The sequence below is a fragment of the Bufo bufo genome, chromosome 8, assembly GCF_905171765.1.
Source record: "Bufo bufo chromosome 8, aBufBuf1.1, whole genome shotgun sequence".
NCBI lineage: Eukaryota > Metazoa > Chordata > Amphibia > Anura > Bufonidae > Bufo > Bufo bufo.
The window spans coordinates 13,479,414-13,505,476 of NC_053396.1; the positions used below are offsets into that span (position 1 = coordinate 13,479,414).

The 26,063-nt window shown below is 50.4% G+C and overlaps 1 protein-coding gene across 10 annotated transcripts in view; it reads left to right on the forward strand.

Moving 5' to 3' along the window:
- The window catches only part of EHMT1 (euchromatic histone lysine methyltransferase 1), a 79,638-nt gene that overhangs the window by 23,781 nt on the left and 29,794 nt on the right, over positions 1-26,063 (forward strand). For 4 of the 10 annotated variants that reach the window (XM_040442062.1, XM_040442061.1, XM_040442060.1 and 1 more), the window contains exons 2-7: positions 17,392-17,461; positions 20,124-20,650; positions 23,907-24,078; positions 24,241-24,377; positions 24,764-24,946; positions 25,960-26,052. In XM_040442062.1, the coding sequence (XP_040297996.1) occupies positions 17,392-17,461; positions 20,124-20,650; positions 23,907-24,078; positions 24,241-24,377; positions 24,764-24,946; positions 25,960-26,052 (1,182 nt within the window). Of the gene's footprint in view, positions 1-995; positions 1,046-10,482; positions 10,561-12,795; positions 12,814-13,310; positions 13,575-17,384; positions 17,462-20,123; positions 20,651-23,906; positions 24,079-24,240; positions 24,378-24,763; positions 24,947-25,959; positions 26,053-26,063 lie in introns of those variants that run through there. The other 6 variants (XM_040442058.1, XM_040442063.1, XM_040442059.1 and 3 more) reach the window with 4 other exon arrangements.

Consider the following 26,063-nt stretch of genomic DNA (forward strand, 5'->3'; position numbering starts at 1 on the left):
GCTTTGGCAAAGCCACATCTCCCAGCAACATTCTGGGAGTTGTAGTTTTGCATAGGTCAGCGAACAAACTACAGCAACTCCAGACCCGAGTCCTTGAGTTCTCGTCTGCTTGCCTAGAGAAGGTCTTGGACCTGGTCCCTCCAAGAGAGCCGAGGCTCTCGTCTGTGTCTGAGCTATGGCTTTTCTTTCCGGATTCCGCTCCTTTGCTTTAATTATGTATTTGCAAAAGTAGGGCACAAGTCTTAGGCTGGCAGTTTCCATGGCGTTTCATTGCACCCCCCCTTTCTTTCTTTTCCATACCTTCCTGTTAATTGCAGCCATTCAGTGTTTTATCTCAATCCACCGTAGGAGAAATTGCTGAGGCTGCAGATCGAAGTCTCCTGGATTTGCAGGATATAAAGCGGACATTTTGTGCGTGTGACTGAAGAGAATTGAAGACGTGGCATAAATATTTGATGGGATAGCAGGGCACCAGTCTGGGGGGGGATCAATACCAGCGAGCAGTACCCTTTTGTCCAGGGCGAGCGCTCCTCTTCTTATGGCTTGGGTCCTTCAGACCTCAAGGTTTTGTATGGCTAGCCTTAGCCGTGCTTGGGTCTTCACGTGTTGTCCTCCGAGGGCATTCACTCAACTGCTCCACGTCTGAGGGGGGGGGGGGGGGGGCACGCGCAGTAATACTGATAATTCTAATCGGGGGGAGGGGGGGGGGGGGTAGATTACTTGAATTATTTTTAGTTTTCTAGTAAAGCATACAAGTGAATTTCATTGTGTCAGGCTTGGAATTTGCCCGATGAACGGTTTGCATTAGCCCAGGCTGTAAAGAGAGTTGAGGTCTATGGTGTATTCCAGCTAGCATGGCTTGCAGCAGAAGACAATGGAGGTGCCTGCACCGTCTGTGAAATGGCTGCTGATCCGAGCCGACTCGAAATGGTCTCCAATGTGCCTGCTTGACCAGTAGAGGGAGCCCTGGCACACGCGAGCCGTGCACTTGTCCTCATTCACAACCTGGCACAGGCTCTTGGAGGGGGGCATCACATTCATCCAGGTACAGGACTGTGGTGTCAGGGCTTTGGGAAATCTCCAGGGCATGGCTGGCTTATTGCACCGTCACACTCCATGGGAGGGGAGGCATCTAGCAGAAGCGTGGCAGGCCCTGTTGGCATCACGTCCGCAGCCAGAGTAGAGGATTGAGCAATAAGCGTTTGTTTCCTGGGTTAAGGGAAGGAGTGGATTGCAGTTTCCAGAAGCCACCTTATGCTTGGCACCCGTGCCTTTGATCCCATTGGTGGGGGTGACCCTTATTTTTGGAAGGTCATGTGTGTAGGGGACCAGCTGGGGTTTCCTAGAACATGGTCAGGGGTCCTCCGCAAAAGTGGTGCAAATGCAGCCTGCCCATAGATGCAAGTACAGCCAAGTGGTCAAAATCTTAAAAATGCTGTACCCTCCCATACATCAAGCTTAGGTCGGGATGGGGTTGGTGTTCTCTGACCCTCTAGACGCCCTTCTGTAATGGTTAAAGGGATTGTCTAGGATTTTTCCCTGAAACGCGCCACCCCTTGTCCACAGGTTGTGTGTGGTATTACCGCTCCTGCTTCATTGAGCTGCAGAAACAACCCATGGACAGGAGTGGCTGTTTTTTCTCGCCCATTTTCCTTGGGGGACACAGGAAACCATGGGTATAGCTCTGCTCCCTAGGAGGCGTGACACTAAGCGAAAGCTGTAAGCCCCTCCTCCATCAGCTATACCCTTCAGCCTGGAGAAGAGACTGCCAGTTTTTGCTTAGTGTCCAAGGAGGCAAGACACCCCCTGCTTATGCAGGGTTGTTATCCTATGATTTTTATTTTTTACGTATTTGTTGTTTTTAACTCGGTTTTTTTCTACCTACAGGGACAACAGAGGCGCATTAGACCCCTCTGTTTCTCCCGGGGTTGAGTTGCGCCAGTGCCGGTAATTCCGCACTGCCGCCTCCCCCACAGAAGACAAGGTGGACCAGGGCAGCCTCGCTCCCCTGCGTCCCGCCAGCTCAGGGTCGCCCGCACGCCAAGTCCCTCCCCCGGCTTCCTGCCACCGCGGTGCCAGGAGCTGAAGGGGCGACCCCGCTGGATGGACTGAGGGCGAAGACAGCGTATGGTGAGAGTGGCTGCTCCAGCCTCCCCTTCCTCCCTCCCACCGCTGCTACCAACATGGCCACTGTTACATGACCACTGCAAACCCCCCCCCGCCCCCCCCCCCCCGCATATCGGGACGTTACCGGGCATAGTTGGAGGGCAGTCTATCTGGGCAAGTCCTAGAACGCTGCCTTACAGGGGACGGCTGCAGACTTGCAAGCCGTCTGCTACATCTAGGCGCGGTGGGAGCCGTTCTCCTGGCATGAACGGCGCCATGTCATGGCCGGCACTTCAACATCCTTGGGGGTTAAAATCATTTTGCCGCGCGCGCGCGGCTCTGCTTCGGCTTCAGCGCGGCAGAGGGGGGGCGGAGCTTCCTTACACATTCAGCTCCGTGCTGCTGCGCTCCGCTACTTCCGGGTTCATCTCTCTGCCGTGCGATCCTGAAGCCTTTCAGCTCCGTGCTGCTGCCTCTCCTCCACAGCCTCCTCAGTCTGTTCCCCTTACAGCTGCCGCTTGTATCATCGGGTCTGGTAGGACTGTTTAACCCCCTCCGTGCCACAGTACTGTTGCTTTAAAGTGCAACATCTTTCCACCATGTCAGACCCTTCTGCAGCCGCCAAGCCATGGTACCATGCCTGTACCGCTTGTAGGGAACCCTTTCCCCGGGGGCAGTCTGATCCGCACTGTACTGCATGCCGAGCTCCACCGCAGCCTCAGTCGCCCGCTGTGTCGCTCCCTGCTTCCTCTGACCCGCCTGACTGGGCTAGATCCCTGTCCCAGGCCGTGGAAAGCCTCACTCATGTCGTGGGCCGCCTAATAGACAGGCCACCTACCCCGCAGGACGCCACTCTGACTGTCGCGCCCTCCGGGTCCACTGCTTCTGCCGCTGCAGCGGGTTCATCCTCTCCTAGTGACCCCTCCCGAGCTAGGCACTCTCAGAAGCGTATTAGAGTAGAGCGAGCCTCCTCCTCGGATGCCTCCCTCTCCCCGCCACGCGTGCGCACCCAGACGAGCCTCTCCTCTCCAAAGGATTCGCTCTCTGAAGGTGAATTGGCGGCTTCAGATTTGGAAATGGACTCGGCCCTGCCGTCCAAGCTAGCCTCAGCGATGGCTCAACTCATCTCTGATATACGTGACACCTTTAAGGTGCAGGATGACCCCCCTAGCTCGGACGCAGCTAGCGTCTCCTTTATCAGACCCAGGCAGGCCTCAAAAGTCTTTCCAATCCACTCTGATTTCTCCTCCGTGGTGTCTAAGGCTTGGGCTCGCCCGGACGCCCGTTTTGTCAACCCAAAGAAGCTGGACATTTGCTATCCTTTTCCAGCCGATGTCGTGGCCACCTGGTCTTCCCCACCCAAGGTAGACCCCCCTGTGGCCCGGCTGTCAAAGAACACGGCCATCCCTGTTCCCGACGGGTCCTCTCTTCAGTCAGCGGAGGACCGTCGCATGGAGACCCTGTCCAAGGGCATTTTTGCTGCCTCCGGTTCTGCCCTCAGACCGGTTTTTGCCTCTGCTTGGGCAGGGAAAGCACTCTCTGCTTGGGGTACGCAGCTGGAACAGGAGTTGGACTCGGACATCCCCATCCAGGACCTACGTTCCTTGGCCCAGCTTATTATTCGGGCCGGGAATTTTGTCTGTGAGGCCTCCCTTGATGCGGGAGCCCTTATTGCGCGCTCCTCCGCCCTGGCAGTTGCCGTCAGGAGGGAGCTCTGGCTGAAGGTCTGGAAAGCGGACGCTGCCTCCAAACGTTCCTTGGCGGGGCTACCGTTTGCGGGTTCCCGCCTTTTCGGGGTCCGCTTAGACGAACTTATTTCAGAGGCCACGGGTGGTAAAAGCACCCATCTTCCTCAACCCCAAGCCAGGGGCGCCCCCCGCGGACGCCCTGGTGCGTCTCGTTTTCGGTCCTCCCGCAGGGCCTCTGGGGCTCCCACCACAGCTGCCGCTTCGGCTCCTCCCCAGGACAAGCGTAGGAAGCCGTTTTTTCGGGCGCAGCCCTCCTGGCGCAAGCCGCAGGCTGCCCGCACACCCGCAGCAAAACAGTCCTCTGCCTGAAGGCGCGCCCCCACCCACCCGGGTGGGGGGCCGGCTCCTCCTTTTCAAGGACGTCTGGATGGCTCACGTCTCCGACGCCTGGGCCCTCGAAATTGTGTCCTCCGGATACAAAATCGAATTTGCATCCTTCCCTCCGGATCGGTTCTTTCGCTCCCGCCCCACGCGAGACCCGAAAGACGCGGCCGCGTTCTCCGCGGCCGTTCAAGCTTTACTGGACAGGGGGGTGATTACCCCCGTTCCTCTAGAGGAAAGATTCCAAGGGTTCTACTCGAACCTCTTTGTAGTTCCCAAGAAGGGAGGTTCGGTGCGGCCCATTTTGGACCTCAAAAAGCTCAACCGTTTTCTCCTCCTTCGACGGTTTCGGATGGAGTCCCTCCGCTCCGCGGTGGCTTCCCTGGAGCAGGGAGATTTCATGTCTTCCATCGATATACAGGATGCCTACCTCCATGTTCCGGTAGCCCAGTGTCACCATCGCTTCCTTCGATTCGCCGTGGGGGATCTCCACTTCCAATTTGTCGCCCTTCCCTTTGGACTGGCAACAGCCCCCCGGGTGTTCACCAAGGTCCTGGCCCCGGTTTTAGCCTTACTCCGTTCCAGGGGTGTTTTTCTGCTACCGTACTTGGACGATATCCTCATCAAGGCTCCGTCCCTTTCTCAAGCGGTTGCCAGCGTGGATCTCACTCTAGAGACTCTGGCGAGGTTTGGTTGGGTCATCAACTTCCCCAAGTCCTCCCTTCCCCCCTCCAGACAACTCGTCTTCCTGGGAATGCTTTTAGACACGGGAACGGCGGAGGTACGTCTTCCCTCGGAAAAACGTCTGATCCTCCGTGGGGCGGTTCGGGGTCTCCTTCTCCACCGTCGACCGTCCTTCCGCTTCTGCATGCGGGTATTGGGGCAGATGGTTGCCTGCTTCGAGGCGATCCCATTTGCGCAGTTTCACTCCCGCCCTCTCCAACGGGCGATCCTCTCCTCCTGGGACAAATCGCCGCAGTCTCTGGATCATCCCTTCCATCTGTCGCCTCCGGTGCGGTCATCTCTCCGCTGGTGGTTACAGTCCCCTCTTCTGGGCAGGTCCTTTCTGCCACTCAACTGGTTGGTGGTTACAACCGATGCCAGTCTCTCGGGCTGGGGAGGCGTGTTTCCTCCCCGATCCGTCCAGGGCATTTGGTCTCCATCGGAGTCCAAACTCTCGATCAATGTCCTGGAACTGAGAGCGGCCCTTCTGTCTCTACGACACTGGACTCATCTGCTGAAGGGTCATCCAGTTCGTGTACAATCAGACAACGCCACGGCCGTGGCGTACATAAACCACCAGGGGGGCACTCGCAGCGCTGCAGCGATGCGGGAGGTCACCAGCATTCTCCGTTGGGCGGAAGCCCACGTCCCGGCCCTATCTGCAATTTTTATTCCAGGGGTGGACAATTGGGCGGCGGACTTCCTCAGTCGCACCACCGTCGACCCCGGCGAGTGGTCTCTTCACCCGGAGGTATTCGAGGCCATTTGCCTTCGTTGGGGCATTCCGGACGTGGACCTCATGGCCTCAAAATTCAATCACAAGGTCCCCGCCTATCTGTCCAGGGCCAGGGATCCGGGAGCTTGCGGAGCCGACGCCCTCGTTCTTCCTTGGCGAGGCTTCGCGCGCCCATACATATTCCCTCCCATCCCTCTCCTGCCCAAGGTCCTTCGGAAGATCGCGGCGGAAGGCGTCTCGGTGATTCTGGTCGCTCCGGACTGGCCCCGCCGGTCTTGGTATGCCGACCTCATGCTGCTCCTGGCAGACGCGCCCTGGCCACTGCCCGCCAGGGAAGATCTTCTCTCTCAGGGACCGATCTTCCACCCGCGTTTAGGGTCCCTACGTTTGACGGCGTGGTTGTTGAGACCACCGTCCTGACACGTAGGGGTTTTTCTGCGGATGTCGTCCGCACCATGATCCGCGCCCGTAAGCCGTCCTCTTCTAGGATCTATTATAGGACCTGGAGGACTTTTTTGGGGTTCTGTACCGATCTGGGGATTCCTCCGCTCCGCTTTTCTCTCCCCACCGTTTTGTCCTTCCTGCAGAGCGGACTGGCCCAAGGTCTAGGCCTTAGTTCTTTGAAGGGTCAGGTATCTGCGCTGTCCATTTTGTTTCAGCGCCCACTGGCCCCCCTTGGTCCTGTCAAGACCTTCCTTCAGGGCGTGGCTCACGCGGTTCCCCCGTATCGCCCTCCGGTACCGCCCTGGGACCTGAACCTGGTTCTCTCAGCGCTCCAGGCTTCTCCTTTCGAGCCTCTGCGGACGGTTTCCTTGCGACTTCTGTCCTGCAAGGTTATTTTCCTTGTAGCCATCACCTCTCTTCGGAGGGTGTCCGAATTGGCTGCACTCTCCTGTCTGGAACCTTTCCTAGTGTTCCACCAGGACAAGGTGGTTCTTCGTCCGGTCCCTTCCTTCCTTCCTAAGGTGGTCTCCGCCTTTCATCTGAACGAGGACATCGTTCTCCCCTCTTTGTGTCCTTCCCCTTCCCATCCGCGGGAGAGGAAGCTTCATCGCCTGGACGTTGTCAGGGCGCTCAAGATTTACCTGGAAGTAACCAGATCTTTCAGGCATACTGACTCGCTCTTTGTGGTCCCGGAAGGGTCGCGCAGAGGGATGGCGGCATCCAAAGTTGCTATCGCTCGTTTTGTCAAGATGGCTGTTACTGAGGCTTATCTCGCCAAGGGCAGGGTTCCTCCCCTTGGTGTTACCGCTCACTCCACTAGAGCGGTCGGGGCTTCCTGGGCTCAGAGAAATCGGGCTTCTTCGGAGCAGATTTGCAAGGCGGCCACTTGGTCCTCCTTGCACACCTTCACCAAGTTCTACAGGGTGCATACTCATGCGTCGGCTGACGCTGCTTTAGGCCGTCTGGTGTTGCAGGCGGCAGTTGATTGATGCCTCTGGCGTTGGTTGAGTTTGTTCTGGTCCCTCCCTTCTGGGACTGCTCTGGAACGTCCCATGGTTTCCTGTGTCCCCCAAGGAAAATGGGCGAGAAAAGGAGACTTTTGTATTACTTACCAGTAAAGTCTCTTTCTCGCTCTTCCTTGGGGGACACAGCACCCGCCCTTCATTGGGTTACAGTTGTGGTTCCGGCTTGGTTGCCCCCGTTGGGGCTCGACAGTTCTTTTTCCGGTTGGTGGTTATCTTTCACTACTTGGACACGCAACTGGCAGTCTCTTCTCCAGGCTGAAGGGTATAGCTGATGGAGGAGGGGCTTACAGCTTTCGCTTAGTGTCACGCCTCCTAGGGAGCAGAGCTATACCCATGGTTTCCTGTGTCCCCCAAGGAAGAGCGAGAAAGAGACTTTACTGGTAAGTAATACAAAAGTCTCCTTTTTTGGGGGGAAAAAGGCATGTTTTTCATATATTGGACAACCCCTTTAATACTGGTGGCCTTTTCTCACCGTAAGGTCTCTGTAACCATGCTGTGGACAGCAAATTGCAGACCGCAATGCACGGCACCGTCTGTGGGGCAGGCGCATGGGGGTCGCAGACCGATTCACTTTAATGGGTCTGCGATCCTTCCGTTCCGCAAAAAGATAGAGCAAGTTCAATCTTTTTGCGGTGCGGAAGCACGGAACGGAACCCCAGAAAGCACTCCCTAGTGTTCTGTTCTTCCGTTCCGCATCTCCGGATTTGTGGACCCATTGAAATGAATGGGTCCGTATCCGTGATGCGGAATGGCCACGGAACGGTGCCCCGTGTATTGCGCGTCCGCAATACGGCAACGGGCATCACACGTTCGTGTGAACGAGCCCTAAGGTTCGGATCACCTCACCTGGAACCGCAATACCAGGTGCAGCCACCCTCGTGTGTATGGAGCTGTGCAGATGGAAGCCGGTCCCCTGAGGATTGGCAATCTGTGTGTAGGTCCAGGATTAAACCATTTAACCCTTTTTAGCCTAATTTTGGGTTATTTTCTTTAATGTTTAAGCCCATAGATGTAATCATGTTATGAACCTCTATGGGCCGCTCTGTCTTTTCCGGATTGTGTGTGTTTGTGGGGTTTTTTTCTTCTTTTTTTTCTCTTTTATTCCGCCTGACCTATAGCACACAATTTGTAAAATACACGCATGTTCTCTCCGTGGTTTTTATTTCTGCAGTTTCTTCCGCTTCTCTCCAGGGCTATGCGCTCTTTCCTTCACTTCGGGCCTCATGAGTCTTAGTGCAAATGTTCCTTAGGCTGCTTTGCCTCGCTTCCTCCATGCTTATCTCCTGTCGCTGGCCTGCAGTGAAGAAGGATCGCCTGCTGCTCTCATCAGAGGTCTACGTCAGGCGGATTTCCCTCCGACGTGTGCTGCTGTATAGAGACGCAGTGGAAAACGTCGCTCATAGGCTCCTATGTTAAATAAGAATAAGTATTATGCACGGTACGCCTTCGTTTGAGGGATGTCTGGAAGGTCGTAGTCCGCTGTAACGGCTGGGACACTTTTGGCCTGTGTTGGGTGAATGGAGACCCTTTTGATCCACGCATGAAGAGCTTTCTCAGCTCCTACGTCAAACGCATCGTGAACAGAGCCTTCTTTCCATGTTTAGTACATATACCGTCTTGTTACATTTCCCTATAAAGGGGTTGTCCGACTGTTTAACACCGATGACCTATTTCTCTTTCTAGGCCAGTGACGTCACCTTCATCAGTCACATTGGCCTAGGCACCGCTCAGCTCAGGCACTGTACAATGGACGACGCTGTGCTTGGTAAGTTGCAAGGAGGCTGTCACCAGAGCGCCGCAGCCTCTTCAAAAGGCTGATCAGCGATGGGTGCCGGGCGCCGAACCCCCACCGATCACATACTGGTGACCTATCGTGAGAATAGGTCATCTGTAGTGATGAGTGAAGCGAGCTTCCGATGCTTCATCCGAAGTCGCTTCGTTCAAAACTTCGGGGTTAATACTGTATGGAGATCCGTCTCCATACAGTATTAAAATGTATGGGCTCCGATGAGCCGAAGTCTGATATCTGAAAAGTGAAAAACCACTTTAAAACTTGAAACCGGACTCTGGTACGGTTCCGAGGTACCAGTCAACTACCGAAGTTATTCAACGAAGTTACGCGCGACTTCGCGAATATCTGACTTCGGCTCATCGGAGCCCATCCGTTCTAATACTGTACAGTATTAGGGCTCATTCAGATGGCCGTATGCTGTCTGCAAAAATGCGGATCCGTTTTTTTTGTGGATTAGATGCTGTCCCATTCACTTCTATGGGGCCCTTTTCTTCCATTGCACGGCTCAGCAAAAAAAATTATACATGTCCTATACTTGTCAGTGAAAATCAGGACATGGCCCTATTGAAGTCTGGATCAGCAAAAAAAAAAAACGGCGTGCAATCCGTTTTTTGCAGACATGCTGAACTGTCCGCAAAAAAAACGGATCCGCATTTTTGCGGACCGCATACGGCCGTCTGAATGAGCTTTAAGGCTCCATTCACACGTCCGTGGTGTGTTGCGGACCCGCAACACACCCGCCCGGCACCCCTATAGAAATGCCTATTCTTGTCCGCAAGCTGAGGACAAGAATAGGACATGTTCTATCTTTTGCTGAGCTGCGGACCTGAAGATCAGGGCCGCGCTCCGCAAATGCGGATGCTGACGGCACACTGTGTGCTGTCCGCATCCATTCCGTCCCCGTAGAAAATGAATGGGTCCGCACCCGTTCCGCTAAATTGCGGAACGGATGCGGACCCATTTGCGGACGTGTGAATGGAGCCTAAATCTGAAGTTTTGAACGAAGCAACTTCGGATGTAGCATCTAAGGCTCGCTTCGCTCATCACTAGTCATCAGTATTAAACACTCGGACAACCCCTTTAACAAGTGCTGATTAACGAGATATGAAATCACTCGGCGCTCGTTTATTTGCGGTGGCGTGGTTGTCTTTGTTGTCCATGCGATCATTTTTTGCCGCCTCCAAATACCACCAAACTTATTGTGGTGGCTCGATATTGCAGTTTTAGGTCTTGCCGCTAAGTGTAGATCCCTTCGGCACGTGAACCCAGAGTTGGCTTGGATGTGTATGTATTGCGACTGCCGGGAGTGTCTTTGTATTTCTGCACTGTCGAGGCCAGCAGTCATCTCCTCCACCTGGTTGCAGTGGTGAGCCTCTGGCCGGTCATCCACTCTGTAAACAGGGCAGAGTCAGGAGAGCATGCTCACTAGAGGCGTGGAGGAGGGGGAGGTGGTGCTGGTGGAGGAGAGGGCGATGATCTAATTCCATGCAATCCTTGTGAGTGATCGGCTAAACAAGACCAGGCAACGTTTTATTTTTTATTTTTAATGACACAGCAGAAGCTGGGACTACAGGGATTTGCCCGGCTAGGCCGCAGCCTGTGATGCAACACCTGGGGGTAGAGCTACAGACTCCATCGTCGTGTCCTGCAAGAAGCCATCAGTCTGTAAGGGCCTTCTGCTGCCATTCTTGGGTTGCTTATTCTTGATATCCGTTTATAATGTTTAGACGCTTCGTATTTCTATGTGATTTATAGATCCTGGAGTGAAGTCCGTGTAGTCCACCAGCCTTGTATGAGGATTTCGGACTTTTCTACACCGTTTGCTTGTGTGTTGATCTTGCTATCCGCAATGGCCATGACCGGCTTGGTCATCCAGCCCACCACACTGTTGTAGGCCATGAGGACACATTCATGCCTAAACTTTGCTGCGAGGAGCCTTCGACTCTCGTAGTGTTGTGTTCTTTTAAGGTTTCTCCACAGATGACATTTCCCCTCCAAACCTAAAACCTATCTAATCGCCGTGTCCTGTGCAGTTGAATGCAGTCTATTGTTCCCTGTTATCAGCTCCTTCTAAAAGCATTGAGATGACTGACAGGAGGATTCCTCCTCCTCCTCCTCCAGATATCTTCCGATCTGAGAACCTCAAGGAGCATTTACCTATGGTTGGAGGACATTAGCTGGTCGTATTAACCTCCTCTACATCCATTTTCATTTTTGGTGTTTTAAGGGTTAAAGAACAAAGTTCCTCGGTATGAAGAAGTTTGAGATTGAGTTTCTTGGAAGCGTCTGAAGGCGAGGTTCATTTGTATAGAATAATAGTGAGGTGTGATACTGGGGTTGTTAGCTTAGTTTCTTCAGGTGGAAAACTTTCTGGGTATGACCCGATTTATCATTAGCCCTGTCTAAGCTTGAAGTAGACCGCCCCGTCCGATGATTGTGGCCATACATGTGACATTTAGTCAAATTTCTCGCCAGTTTTTCAATCCAAGAATAGTGTTGAGCGAACTTGTATTTTCAAGTTCGGGATACAAGGTTCGGGTTATCCAAGAATTCTGTTATGGATTCCGCTAACCACGGACCATAACTTATGGTCCGTGGTAGCCGAATCCATAACGGAATTCTTAAATTACCCGAACTTGAAAACACAAGTTCGCTCATCCCTATCTAAGAATCCTTCAGTCCAGAACCCGGGGTTGACTTGTTGACCTCCAGACCTTGTAGACTCCAGATTTTTTTTCTGCAGATGACACCAGTCTAGTACTTTCAGATCATGGTTGGACAACCTTTTTCTAATGACCATAAATGTTTGCTTGGTGTGCCTCAAAGCCGATATGGCTCCTGGATTCTTCTAGCTGCCTCCTAAAATCTATCCCATAAGGCTACCTACGCACATTGTGGATTCTCGTGCGGAAAAACCGCAGCGTAACACAGTACCGGTTAGGAAGTGAGGAACATTAGACAGGAGGAAGTAATCCGGACTATTTCCGGCATAAACGCCAGGTTTCAGCCGGAGGGAAAAACGTTGCAGCAGTCGGCATTTGCGCCGCATCTCCGATGACTAAGACTTCGCCATCGGTGGGGGGGGGGGGGGGGGTTGACAGCCGGTACTCCTACGATCAGTAGCATGAAGGGGCTCTTACATTTTTTTACCCCACCCCCCTAGTGTCGTGGTGCTTCTGACCCAACATTATGGAGGTTCCTTAGCTCTTTACACAAGTCCTGGTTGGGGGCAATGATGTACAAATTAAACGTTTTATTCTTGAAATCGAAATAAATCGGGAGGCTCTTTGGGGAAAGCTCTTCTTTTACGTATGATCGACCTTGATGAGGATTTTGCATTTCGCGGTTCTGACCCCTCGTATCTCAACCATAATTCTTTAAAAAGAAATTCTGACCTCTTGGTCAAGACATTCTCTACTGTTGTAGGTGGGCGCGAAGATCCAGCTCCAGGAGACTTACGGTAGAGACCCTCATATGTTCTCTAGGGACCCTTGTGTAGGATTGCAAAAAACAAACAATAAAAACCTTCTGTAGGACACCTTTTGTCCCACTTGACGTCATCTACCTGTAGCTAGAGGCAGTGACCTGGATTTTGTTGTTGGGTTTGACGCTTCCAACCTTTTCCTCCCCCGCATTTAATAAAGATTAATTTTTGTGATTTGACGCAGACCCCCACGGGTTTACAATAGGGTTCCCTGGGTTAAATAGTGCCATGGTACATGTCTGCAGTCTACCCGCCTACAGAGCTACTCGGTATGAGCTGCTCCAGCACGAGGCAGCAGGAAGGACAAGCCTCCATGTTTGCAGTCTTTTATGCTTTTTTTTTTTTTTTTTTTCTTTTACTACTTCTCCTTCCTTTCCTTCCACTTGGAAGATCCTGGAGAACACACAAGTCATGACGTTGGCCGTGGAGAGCAGGTCTGGAGCTTCGAGCAGAAGGGCTTGGTAATCAGTGGGTAGGAGAGAGACAGAGGGGAAGGGAGCGAGGACTTTTATTATGAAAGCAGACAGTGCCGTGCCGTTGGCTTTTGTTGGGTCTGATCTATCAGCCGACATTATCCTGCAAGGGTGCGGGCCCTTCCCCCTCTTCTTCCTGCCAATCATAGGACTGCTAATGGGGGCTCCTTGGACTGCAAACAGAAGGGAACCTTTTGCTTTTGGGTGGAGGGGGGGTGATTGAAGGTATTGCATTGAGGAAGAAAGTTACAGGCAGCAAGTTTTTGATGATTTATATCTTTTTTTGCCTTACCTGAAGGGAGGGGGTGACGGGGGGCTCCAGCTTTTCCCCCCAACTAGTTAATCAGCTTGGGGTTCATGTGCATCAAGTATTATGGACTTAAGGAGATATGGGGGGGGGGGGGGGGGTAGAGATATGTGGTTTGCATCCAATTACCAGCATGTTCTGCAATTTGCAGGTATAAACATATCCTTGGCTTGGGCTTCGATTGAATCCTCTGCTCTCTCAGGTGGTTCTGCTGGTTGTCACCAGGTTCTTACATTGCGTAGGAGAGGTTGGTAGACGCCACCGTCTGTATTGATCACTGCAGGAACCAGCCTCGCGTCCTTGGTCATTGCAGGAGATCTTTGGACCCACAGGTCATGGCTATGACGAGGGCTTCTGTGTCTCTGTAAGGCCCATCTGTGCCGGCTCCTGGAGTCTGTAGGCGAATTTGTTGGGCCTTTTCAGGTAAGATTCACTGTGTCATTGCACTCGTCTGTCATGTTGTTTTTATTTTTTTGGGGTGGATTTTTGTTGTCGAAGTGAGAGACACGACAGACAACCCAAGAGACGCAGAGGTCGTGCCCTCGAAGTAGGAGATTCTTGAATGTCAAGAGGCCAAATTTAGAATAACTTTATTAGTAATCTTATTTTTTGTCATCATGTCCTGTGTTTTTTTATTTTTTTATTTAAACATACGTTTTATTGTTTTCAATAAAGAATAGAATATTACATACAGGAATATATCATGTCCTGTTTTAATTTTAAACATCAACATGAAATTTTATTTCTTCTTTTAGGACCATCTTATTAATTTTTTTTTATTTCAATGCATTAAAAAATAAATGGGGTCTTTTATGGGGCGTGATTGCACCGGTCACCACCATAACTTGGGTGCATCCACTGCTGGTCTCAATGTACTCCAGCTCCCTTTCTGGCGTAGATTTAGATCATTTTCTAAGCCTGAAACAGGCGTAAAAAAATGATAAATGAGATGGGCCATATCTGCCAAAAATTGGCGTATATCTATTCATAAATGACCCCCAAAGTTTTTAATGCATGGACATTTTTGCTGAATACAGGAATTACAAGGGTCTTGTTAAAGGCAAAAGATCACGTTGGATCAGATCGATGGTAATCTGATGCGCCACCAGGTCGCGATCCAATTTGGTCTGTCTTGGCCAGTACTTTGTGCCGGGTCATCTTGGTGGCGTCAGGCCATTGCCGCGCGCATCGCCAGTTATCCAGTCCACGCATTCCCCTACCTGACACAGACGGCGATTCGATGTCCGCTCGCTCCCCATATGTGGTTCGCCCATGTACAGGAAAGCTCCAGCACCCGAACCTGCTCCCTTTTTGTACAAATTCTTCAGCTGTTTTTTTTCAGACGTGAGATCAGCTCTCGAATCGTCTTATACAATATATATTTTATTCTTCTTCAGCGTCTCGTCTGGATCTGATTTATCGTCTCCTTGCAGTGAGCTGCAGACATATTTTGTTAAGCGGCATGTGCAGGCGGTGTTATCTCATCTGCCTGTTCCTTTCCTTCTGCGATTGCACCTATACGTTTAGCAACAGACACAAAGCGCGCAGCAGAGCAGCCTTTGTCTGTTTTTCAGAGCATTCGGTAGCGGGGTCTCATTTTAATCTTTTTTTTTTTTTTTTCTTTGTGGCTTCTTTGACTTTAACCCTTGACTATAGAAAGTAATGTAAGGTTAGGCCGTTATGGGTGGAGAGATCTGGAATCTGGGCGCTCTGTCCCTGGTCATTCATGGATTGTACCAGGTTCAGTCTGACCTCAGTCATTACAACGTCGCAAAAAATTGGTCAAGGGTGCTAACGTTTTGAGGTGACGTCTTATGAATGTTCATCTTTTTGGGTTAATGACGGACTCAAGCTGGCTCTTAGAGGGTTTTTCCAGAGGTTTATTATTGATGACCTATCCTCAAGATAGGTCATCAATATCTGATTCATGGGGGCCCGACTACCAGCGACTAGGGATGAGCGAACTTCTGTTTTCAAGTTCGGTGTATAAGGTTGGGGTTCGAGTTATCTAAGAATTCCGTTATGGATTCTGCTACCACGGACCATAAAACGTATGGTCCATGGTAGCGGAGTTCTTAGATAACCCGAACCTTGTACGCCGAACTTGAAAAGAAGAGGCCTCTTCAGACGGCTGATCGGTGGTGTTGCCGGGTGTCGAACCACCAGCAATCCGGAGGATAGGTCAACAGTATTAAACCCCTTTAAAGTCTACAGTGGGGGTCAGGTACCTCTGGTATGCCAGCTGTTGTTAAAACTACAACTCTCAGCATGCACACTTGCTTGGTTATTCTAGGTACTCCATTAGAAGTGGATGGAGTATGCTGAGAGCTGTAGTTTCACTCGAGCGCTGAAGGTTGCCGATCTACAGCATTTTGTTCACCCCTTGACCATCGAGATAACACCACCAGTGACACATCCCCTCCCATCGGGCAGTGATCCAGTGCATTTATAACACGTTCCTCAGCCGGTTTCGTCTATCACTTTCCTATCTTTTTGGACTAGGGCAGGGATCCGCAAACTGCGGCTCTCCAGCTGTTGCAAAACTACAAATCCCATCATGCTCTGCTGTAGGCTAATAGCTATAGGCAGACTGGGCATACTGGGAGTTGTAGTTTTGCAACAGCTGGAGAGCCGCAGTTTTCCCATCCCTGGACTAGGGGATGGCTGGACCTGCACACCTGTAACAGATCTACTCTTTTTCTTTTAGATCTGAACCTCATTAAAAGGGTTTTCCTAGATATTTTTACTGATGACCTATCCTCAGGATAAGTCTCTGATCGGTGGGGGTGCAACACCGATGACCCCCGCTGATCAGCTGTTTGAGAAGTCACCGATGCTCCTGTGAGCGCCGCGGCCTTCTTGCAGCTTCGCCGTGCATTGGCATCGCGCCCATCTATGGGGCTGAGCTGTGCCTAGGCCACCTGACCGATGAACGTGTCGTCACTGGCCTAGGGAAAGCTGAGAGAAGGCCGTGGCGCTCACAGGAGCTCGCTAACGTCTCAAACAGCTGATCGATAGAAGTCCCGGGGACCCCCACCGATCCGATCATGGAAAACCCCCTTTAAACTGTCTGTCAGTTTGAGGCACTACAAGGCCAAGCATCGCCGCCATGAGAAATTTCAATACTGTACGATCCCTCTATTACGCTAATGGGAGGTTCCTCGTTGCGTTTTTTGCTACCGAACGTTGCGGAAGTCAGAAGCAGCTGCCCCCTTGGTGCTCCTCTTTGTAATCTGAATTTCGCGTATCTAATAATTCTCCTAGGGGACTGTGCAAGTCGGCTCCTGCCGTGGGCCATACCTCAACCTGCAGCTTACGTCTGCATCAAACACAAAAAATGTAATGTGATATCTTTGGGGCTGTAGTCAGATAGGAGGCACCATCTGGAGCCTCGATTTAAAGGGACAGAAGGGTCATTCTACCACGTGTCATAGATGGGCCGAACGTTTCTTAAAGGTGTTGTTTGCTTAAGATGTCTTATGCATGGGCGATGAACCTTATAGGGTTCTCTTCTACCGCACGTCTGTCTCTGTCTGTCGGGACTTGGTATAAGAGTGAGATTAACGGTACCAGGGCAGGATAGAAGCTCTTAGTCTGAAGCCCCTATGGACCGAACAGTCCATTTAAAGGGCATCTGTCAGCAGTTTTGTCCCTATGACACTGGCTGACCTGATACATGTGCACTTGGCAGCTAAAGGCATCTGTGTTGGTCCCATGTTCATAGAAACATGAAGTTTTTCATATATGCAATGCAAACGAGCCTCTAGGAGCAACGGGGGCGTTACCATTACACCTAGAGGCACTGCTCTCTCTGTAACTGCCACGCCGTCTCTACTTTGATTGACAGGACCAGGTGTGATCCTGTTTACACTGCCTGGTCCTGTCAAAGTGCAGAGGACGCGGCAGTTGCAGAGAGAGCAGAGCCTCTAGGTGTAATGGTAACGCCTCCGTTGCTCCTAGAGGCTCATTTTCATATATTAAAAAGTCGATTTTCTCAGCAATGCGGGCACATATGAACATGGGACCAACACAGATGCCTTCAGCTGCCAAGCGCACATGAGACAGGTCAGCCAGTGTCATAGGGACAAAAATGCTGACAGATGCCCTTTACATTTTTGCTCCCTGGAGGCTCGTGATCAGAGTCAGCACCCCTTATGTCCCATTACTGTGGGAATAGCAATCTGTTTTTTGACCTTTATAACAATATATATTTCTTTTGCCTTTTCTTTCAGCGGGTTGGCGTAAGCAAAGTGGAATCCAGAAAGGATCTGCTGAAAGACATTACGAACAGCAAGGAAGAAGGTATGGAAGTCATGCTTCAGTCATATCCTGTTCACACGGTTTACTTCGTATTGAGCCAAAATGTTGAAACGAAGCAATCGCCAATAAGCGCTGTGTTCATGACGACGTCTCCGGGTGGACGTGGGAGGTGCAGTTAGACCTACTTACTGGCATTGAGCTCTAAGCATTTAGACCAGGCATGCTCAACCTGCGGCCCTCCAGCTGTTGCAAAACTACAAATCTCAGCATGCCCGAACAGCCTACAGCAGGGCATTGTGGGAGTTGTAGTTTTACAACAGCTGGAGGGCTGCAGGTTGAGCATCCCTGAATTAGAACAATCCCCGCTGTAAAGGCAGCGATCTGATGTTCTCTGGCGTTTAGCTCCTTGAGAGCTGTGAGAACTGAAGGGAGAGACGGAGGTTGATCATGTGACGGGGAATCTGTGACGTGAATAAGGTCCAAACCTAGTATGGGCAGATAATCCAGGAACTAACATTATTAACATATATCAACTTACTCTGACAGAGCAGGAGATTGTGATCTCTAAGGACCCTTTCACACGAGCGAGTTTTCCACGGGGTGCAATGAGTGACGTGAACGCATCGCACCCGCACTGAATCCGCACCCATTCATTTCAATGGGTCTGTGTACATGAGTGTTTGGTTTTTTTTGTTTTTTTCACGTATCACTTCTGCGTTGCTTGAAAAACGCAGCATGTTCTATATTCTGCGTTTTTCACGCAGCCCTGGCCCCATAGAAGTGAATGGGGCTTCTGTGAAAAACGCATTGCATCCGTAAGCGAGTGCGGATGCAATGCGTTTTTTCACTGATGGTTGCTAAGAGATGTTGTTTGTAAACCTTCCGTTTTTTATCACGCGTGTGAAAAAACGCATCGAACCCGCGCAGAAAAATCTGAACGCAATCGCAGACAAAACTGACTGAACTTGCTTGCAAAATGGTGCGAGTTTCACTGAACGCACCCTGAACGCATCCGGATTTAATCCGTCACTCTCGTGTGAAAGGGGCCTAATACAATTACAGGTAAAGCCGTGCTTCAGTCCTCACAACACTTGGACCTTTTGCTTACTGCAGGTAATCTTGCTAAACCTTATAAGTCCCCTCGGAGCTCAGCCCCGTCCCCTCGGAGCTCAGTCGGAGCTCAGCCCCGTCCCCTCGGAGCTCAGCCCCGTCCCCTCGGAGCTCAGCCCCGTCCCCTCGGAGCTCAGCCCCGTCCCCTCGGAGCTCAGCCCCGTCCCCTCGGAGCTCAGCCCCGTCCCCTCGGAGCTCAGCCCCGTCCCCTCGGAGCTCAGCCCCGTCCCCTCGGAGCTCAGCCCCGTCCCCTCGGAGCTCAGCCCCATCACTCCTGGGGGTCACTCCTGCTCTCACCTAATATGCAGGTTACCATAGAAAGCTGTGCACAGTCAGAGACCTGCTGAACTGTCTGGACCCTATAGTTCATGACTAAAGTAAAATCTACTGACCAATGGATTTAGAAAATGTCTTCTTTTAACTGTCCCTTTATGTTGAATGCTAATCTTTGTAACTAGTGAGAAAACCTCCTTAATCCTGTTTTCCCTAGCAGATCTGAGATGAGTGCAGCCATTCCTTCCCAGTGCGGAGGAGCTTCACTACTGAGCATCTACATACAGGGCAGCACAGAGTCATCTCAACTAATAGCCTACAGCCTGAGATCAGGAATAGAACATCAATCCTTATGAAAATATATTCAGCACATACTGCATTGAACTAACTGTACCAATTTATTATATATTTTTGGAGTCTGAGTCGGTCCATTTTATAACGACTCCGACTCCACCAAAATGGACTCCGACTCCACAGCCCTGTGAAGGACATGCATATTATGCCCTAACAACTGCCTGTTAGTATAGATATATATGCTGGTGTAGTTTAAACATGTCTGCTTTTATATATTTATTCACTAAAATAAGATGGAAAAAGTAAAATTTACGAAAAGTGATGCAAAGAAAATCAGTAAAAAAAAAAATAACAAAGCTCTCTTTTTTACAAAAAATGTTATGAAATATATGTCTCAAGACATTAAAGGGGTTGTCCGGGATTTTGATCCTTTGGATAGGTCATCAATATCTGATCTGTGGTGGACTGACTCCAGGTAACCCTCCTCACAGCTGTTTGAAGAGGCCATGGTGCTCCAGTGAGCGCTGCGGCCTCCTCACAGCTTACTGAGCACAGCGCCAGACATTGTATAGTGGCTGTGCTTGGTATTGCAGCCAAGGCCCATGCACCTGAATGGGACTGAGCTGCACCAAGGCTATGAGACCGATAAACGTGAGGCAGGGGTTCCAGGAGTCGGGCCCCCTCTGATCAGATATCGATGATTTATCCTGATGGTATCTCAAACATAACTGCCTATACAATAAATGTATAGCCTCACTGGTTTTGTAAAAAATGAATAAAAGCCTCATACATCTACGCTGAGTAAAAAAATTACAACCACTGAAAGGTAAAAAGCTAAAATTAATAAAATTTATTCTGAACATGAAACCCAAAATTAAGTGTTTTCCCTGAGGAATTGCCCTATCCCAAATTGATCGAATTCTGGTCCCTTTTTTGTGATGCTTGAGGGACAGGGGTGAGAGAGGACGTGGCTCGCAGTATGTTCTTATGGATGTGAGGTACTAATGCTTTCATAATTATTTTCTAGTGACAGATGTCATGGCAGGGGACGAAAACTTGCCCGAAAAAGTCGGCGACACTAATGGATCTTGCGAGAGAACTGACTCGAAGGAGCACACGGTATCCCCACATGGTGGGCAGGACAGCACAAAACTGCATAATCAGGACCCTAATTACAAACCCTGTTGGGTGGCGGAGAACGGCATCTGTGAAAGAGACCCGGGAGACCTCCGACAACACCCGCTGAAAATAAACAGTCCCATGCAGACTTCTGTGGTGGGGAGCAATGGATATATATTAAACAAATCTGTTGGCCATCAACAGCAATTACGGACCTCAAGCTCCTCTCCGCTAAGCGGCCACGCTGCAAAGACTCTTCCCGGAGCTGCCCTCAAGACTAAAGCGGCCTCCAATGTATATGTACCCACAGCCCCTTCTCCCCCTCAGGTGGGAGACCAAGTTCAAGACGAGAGCCCAAAGCTAACGGATTCTTCTGTGTCCGACTCGAAAATTCACAGGGCGCGGAAAACCCTGCCAAGGTCCCCCTGCAGTTCGGTAAGATGAGACGCCATGAAGGTTTATCCATGTACCTTGCCCCGTAGATAGTTCTGGGGAGTCTGTTTATATGGGCCTTAAAAGGGTATTGCCATGACAGACAATGAGGGCATATTACTAGGATATGCCCTCGTTATCTGGGGCCCGCACCTACGCCGAGAACGGAGTGGGGAGAGTAGTGGCTGGAGGTGCTCGTGTTTCCCGCGGTCCGGCCGCCGTTCCCATTCATTTCTGTAGGGCAGCCCCATAGAAATGAATAGAGAGCGGGTTGCACGTGCGCAGTGCGCCCTCCGTCACCTTCCCTGCTCCGTCTCTATCAGACAATGGGGGCATATCCTGGCGATATGCCACCATTGTCTGTGATGGGAATACCCCTTTAAGGTGAATTAATTTAGTTATGGCTGCCTTATCCAGTTTTGGATTCTATATGGGCGGACTCTCAGACCATGTCATTCTCCATTGTGTTATCCTGGGGCTTTCCAAACCCTTTAAACTTTATAGGGAAACTCAGTGGGCAGTGCTGTGTTCTTACTGTGCCTAAATATTAAAGGGGTTTTCCGAGACCTTTCTACTGATGACCGATCCTCTAGATAGGTAAGCAGTATCTTATTGGTGGAAGACAATCCCTTTAAAGGGGTTTTCCGACAGTTTTTATTTTTTAACTGACCAGTGTGAGTCTGAAACCCAGACTGACGATCAGCTGTTTGAGAAGGCATCGGCGCCAAGCACAGCGCCGTACATTGTATAGTGGCCGTGCTTGGTATCGCAGCTAAGCCCCATTCACTTCAATGGGGCTGAGCTGTGCCTAGGCCATGTGACTGATGAACGTGACGTCACTGGCCTGGGGAAAGCTGTGAGAAGTCCATTGCCCTACTGCGAGTGTCGGTGCCTTCTCAAACAGCTGATCGGTGGGGGTCCCAGGTGTTGGACCCCCACCGATCAGATACTGATGAACTATAGGATAGGTCATCAGAAGAAAAGTCTTGGAAAACTCCTTTAAAAGGCTTGTCCTCCATTTAACCTATATAATAGCCAGTGATAAATTATCACTGATAATCCTTCGTTACAACTTGTTTACTTCAGAGCTGCATTCATAAATCTGCTGTTGGTAGTAGTCGCCAAGCTTGGCGCCAGACAGACTCCATTTAGCTTAGCTACTATCATTGAGGGGGCAGTTCTTTTAGCGTATGTCGGAGTCCAGTCGCTTAGGGCTGATTCACATCGGCTGTGCACCGCTGACCTCATTGTCTATAATGGCGGGGATCCGGCCACCTTCCGCTATAAGTGCCGGCTTTGGCCAGACAAAAAGTCCTGCAGGCAGAGCTTTTTGTCCCGCTGAAGCCGGCACTTGAGCCCGAACGCAGACGGATCACCTCCAAATTCTATTATAGTCAATGGCGTCTGGCTATGCTGTATCCGGTAAACTCTGGTCCTCTGCCGGATCAGTTAAATGCAGAAGTGAATCAGCCCTAAGGCAAGCACCGAACATGCTGGGAACTGTGTAAGATTTCAGCTCTGAGGCTTGCAGAACTGTGAATGGAGCTTTGGAGTATAACGCAGCATCAGGAAGAAGAGACAAATAAAACCTTTAATAAATGGCATCTCAGTTATGCTCTTAGCATTGTGCCTTAGTGGGTTCCAAGAGGGTTTGCAGTCACACGGTTTGGCCCCCAATAGTACCCACTGAAGCAAAGTATTAAAGGGGTTGTCCTGTCTGGGACCTGCTCATATCTCAACAACTTGCTCCACCGCGAATGGAAAGGAAGGCCCTGTCTCAGCCACCTGTGGCGCAAGACGGGGCCCTGTTCTCTAGATAAGAGCATGTCCTGGGGCAGGTTCTGCACCTTTTAGACATTTTTTTTCCCCACATTTTGACATGTCATAAATGTCCAGATAGAATACCCCTTTAAGAGCAAGCTTCTAGATGCTCTTTATTAAAGGGGTCAATGTGCGATGACAGACGTCCTTTAATCACCTCATCGCTAGTAACTAATTTGTATCAGGACTTTACCATATAGAAAATTGGCATTGAAATCCAGAGGTGGAGAAGGGTCGACCGGACCACCCCGTCCCACCATGGGTCCAGGTCCCGTGTCCTACAGTTCAGTCATTTTCGGTAGCTCCCTTTGTACCAGCCATTTTCACTCCATTGTAAGACGGCAGGCTTTGCACTAACGCTATGGAGAGTATGAGGCTCTGAGATGCAGTTTTGTCATATACGGAAGCCATGATAGATTGTCAGATCTGTAACGGACCCCATTGAGATTTAGAAGGGGGGCCCGTCAGGTTCTGCGGTGGCGTCCATCATTTTGAAGGAAAGATAGCACTGCAGTAGTATTGTTCCCTAAAAAACAATGACGTCTGAGACGGGGGCTCAGATGTAAACAGGACCTTAGCTGTGTACCTTAAAGGCATACTCCCTTTTTTTGGAGGCAGGATTGAATTTGCACCCTTTTTTTAGCGGATACCTTTGATGTCTTGTATGTGTCTACAGTGATCACGTCATGTGCTCCTTCTGCCGATGTGGCACCCTGAGGTGGTCGGAACAGTGGACACAGACAAACGGACTGCACCACGCCGCTTCTATAAAGCCTGTATTAGACAGTAAGATCAGCAATAGATTGTCGGGAGGGAAGCGCTCCCTCGCGGTTATCGCCTGCTAGCTAGCGGAGGAGACCGCTGCTATTACATGCAACAATCTCCTCCACAGTATATGCCTTCGCTCGTCCCCATGCTTACTAGTGGTTTGCCAGCGGCCGATCAGCACGATCTGCCGCCGGCAAGCGCTGATTTTTAAGCATGCGATCGGCAGCAGATGGAAGATGATCGCTAACGAACGATCTGCCAGTATAATACAGCCTTTACTGCCATTCACTTGCATGGGACCTATGGGGACAGTGTCGACCAAACCGCTCAGCTGGTTCCATAGGCCTGACCACCTCTGGCTGCTGCACAGCTAATAGGGGTGTCAGATCCAGCCCACAGACCCCCTTGTCACATAATACACTTGGTAGGTGGAGGTGGGCTGTTAGAGATTTTGCACCAGGACCCAGAGGCTTGAAGTGACACCTATACCAACTGGGTAAGGCAGATGACCTAGCAGAGATGGTACCTATGTGTGGGGAGACGTCTGTTTGGCTGATGGGTTACTTATGTATATGGCCAGCCTAATTCCCACCATCCCCCCCCCACCCCTGATATGGAGAGTGCTGCAGATATAGCTCGTAATAACAATGGCCTCCTTTTTCCCTTGAAGCCTGTACATAAGGATTCCAGTGAGTCGTCAGAGCAGATGGAAAGCATGGAAGACTCTGCTGCCAAAAACGGTTTGGAGAGTGGGAATCAGTTGCCCGTACATCAGTCCAGCACAACACAAGAGCTTCTACCTCAGGGTCAGAGCTGTGTCTCGTCAGCAAAGCCGCAGTCAGGTATGGGGGTCCGCGCTTCTGTTCTGTATGTGGACCGTGCACGAGGAGCTATGCTCATAAACTCACGTCCCACATCTGTATAAATGTGTCTCTTTGATGATTGCTGACCCAAGTACCACCAGCTGGTATGATAACCCAATGTGCTGTCTCGTTGCGGTTTAGCTTCTGCGGCATCTCGGAAAAAGAAGCGACGGATGGGAACGTACAGTCTGGTCCCGAAAAAGAAGACCAAAATATTGAAGCAGAGAACGGTCCTGGAGATGTTCAAGAACATGTCAAATTCATCTTCGAGTCCAAAGGTGAGATCACAGGGCATGGCGGAGTTCATCTTCTGGTTCCCGGCAGTGCCAGGAGGGCTGTTGTCTTCTCCAGCCTTCCTTCCTCTTCCAAACAGGCATAGGACTGGGGGTGCCCTGGTATGTTTTTAGGTTATTGTACACATGCCCAAAGATGAAGCAGGCCTAGGGCCAGGACCCCGTTTGCCTTTATAAATTGTTGGCAGTCAGGAGCGGTCCTTATACTTTCCTAAAGGACCCGTGCAAACTTCCTAAGCATATATTGCCTAAAGTTGAAGCATCCCTACAAATAAATGTCTGTACCTGCTTCTGCAATCCCCCCCTTACCCCCAGCTGAACATGTAATTGTGATATATAGCCCCCATTGTAGTATCTGATTTCCTCCATAGAGCGACAGGGATTCTGAGGCTCCTCACATGAATGGAGAAAACGTAGACATGGATTCAGAAGAGGAATACTCCGAGGAGCCGGAGGAAGAGGATTATAACAGTGGGGAACAAAGTGTCTCTGAAAACCAAGAGGACGACAGTGCTTCCAAAGACGTCACAGCGGAGACCGACAGCCTGAAGAAGGTATTAATGCCTCATACTTCGGGATCAGGGGAGGACCCACCGAATCTTGTGTGCTGCAGGAAAAATGGAGACTCTTAGGCTAGTTTCACACTATAGTTTACATCTCTGGCAGGAGAAGAGCTTGCCGGAGATATCTGACTCCGGCAATGCTGGGCGTTGACTGACACCCGCCGGCCCCATTCAGTATAATGGGGACAGGCTGGAAGAAAACTTCTGTATGCAGTGGTATTTGTCCAGCCATTTCTCTGCATATTTGTGAATGGGGCCTGATGGCGATGCGGTTGCTTCTGGCAATGCCAGAGTGAAGAGAGATCTAGTAGGCTGTTCCCTGCCGGATCTCTTTGTCACAGGGGTGAAACAGGCCTTAGACTAGGTTGTCACCAGTTTGGGGCTTGTGGAGCGATCTGTATAGTGCAGGCGTCCTCAACCTGCGGCCCTCCAGCTGTTGCAAAACTACAACTCCCATCATTCCCTAACAGCCTACAGCTATCCTCCTACTGAAGGGCATCGTGGGAGTTGTAGTTTTACAACAGCTGGAGGGCCGCAGGTTCAGCATCCCTCGCTTTCCATAGACTGCAATTGCAACAGTGACACCTGCAGGCTCAGCATCGGTACTGCATGCCATGTATAATAGTACTAAAAAATTAAATCCATTATAATCTATAAATTATTAGTATTTTTATATAATTGTGCTAATAAATGCAATCCATTATAATCTATAATTTATTAGTATTTTTTTATACCATTTCACTAATAAATGCAATCCATTATATTCTATAATTTATTAGTATTTTTATAAGAGGATATTAATATATTGGCATGGGGGACTCCACCATATGGTGCCTTATTCTCCACAAACAACGCTTCTAGAGGGGAATGCCTCTGTAACACAACGCTTCAGCCCACGGAACTTTATTAAATGTAACTTGGCCTGCAATGTGTGTTTGGCGTGACCAGGACATTTTTATAGTTTAGTTCTTACCGTTATGCCATGAACTGTGTCTGTGATACAGGTGGATGACATGGAATCTGAAGTGGATGAGGAGGCTGAGTCCATGGAGTCCCAAGAGGAAGAGGAGGAAGAAGATGATGATGAATCAGATTTAGTAAGTGCTGC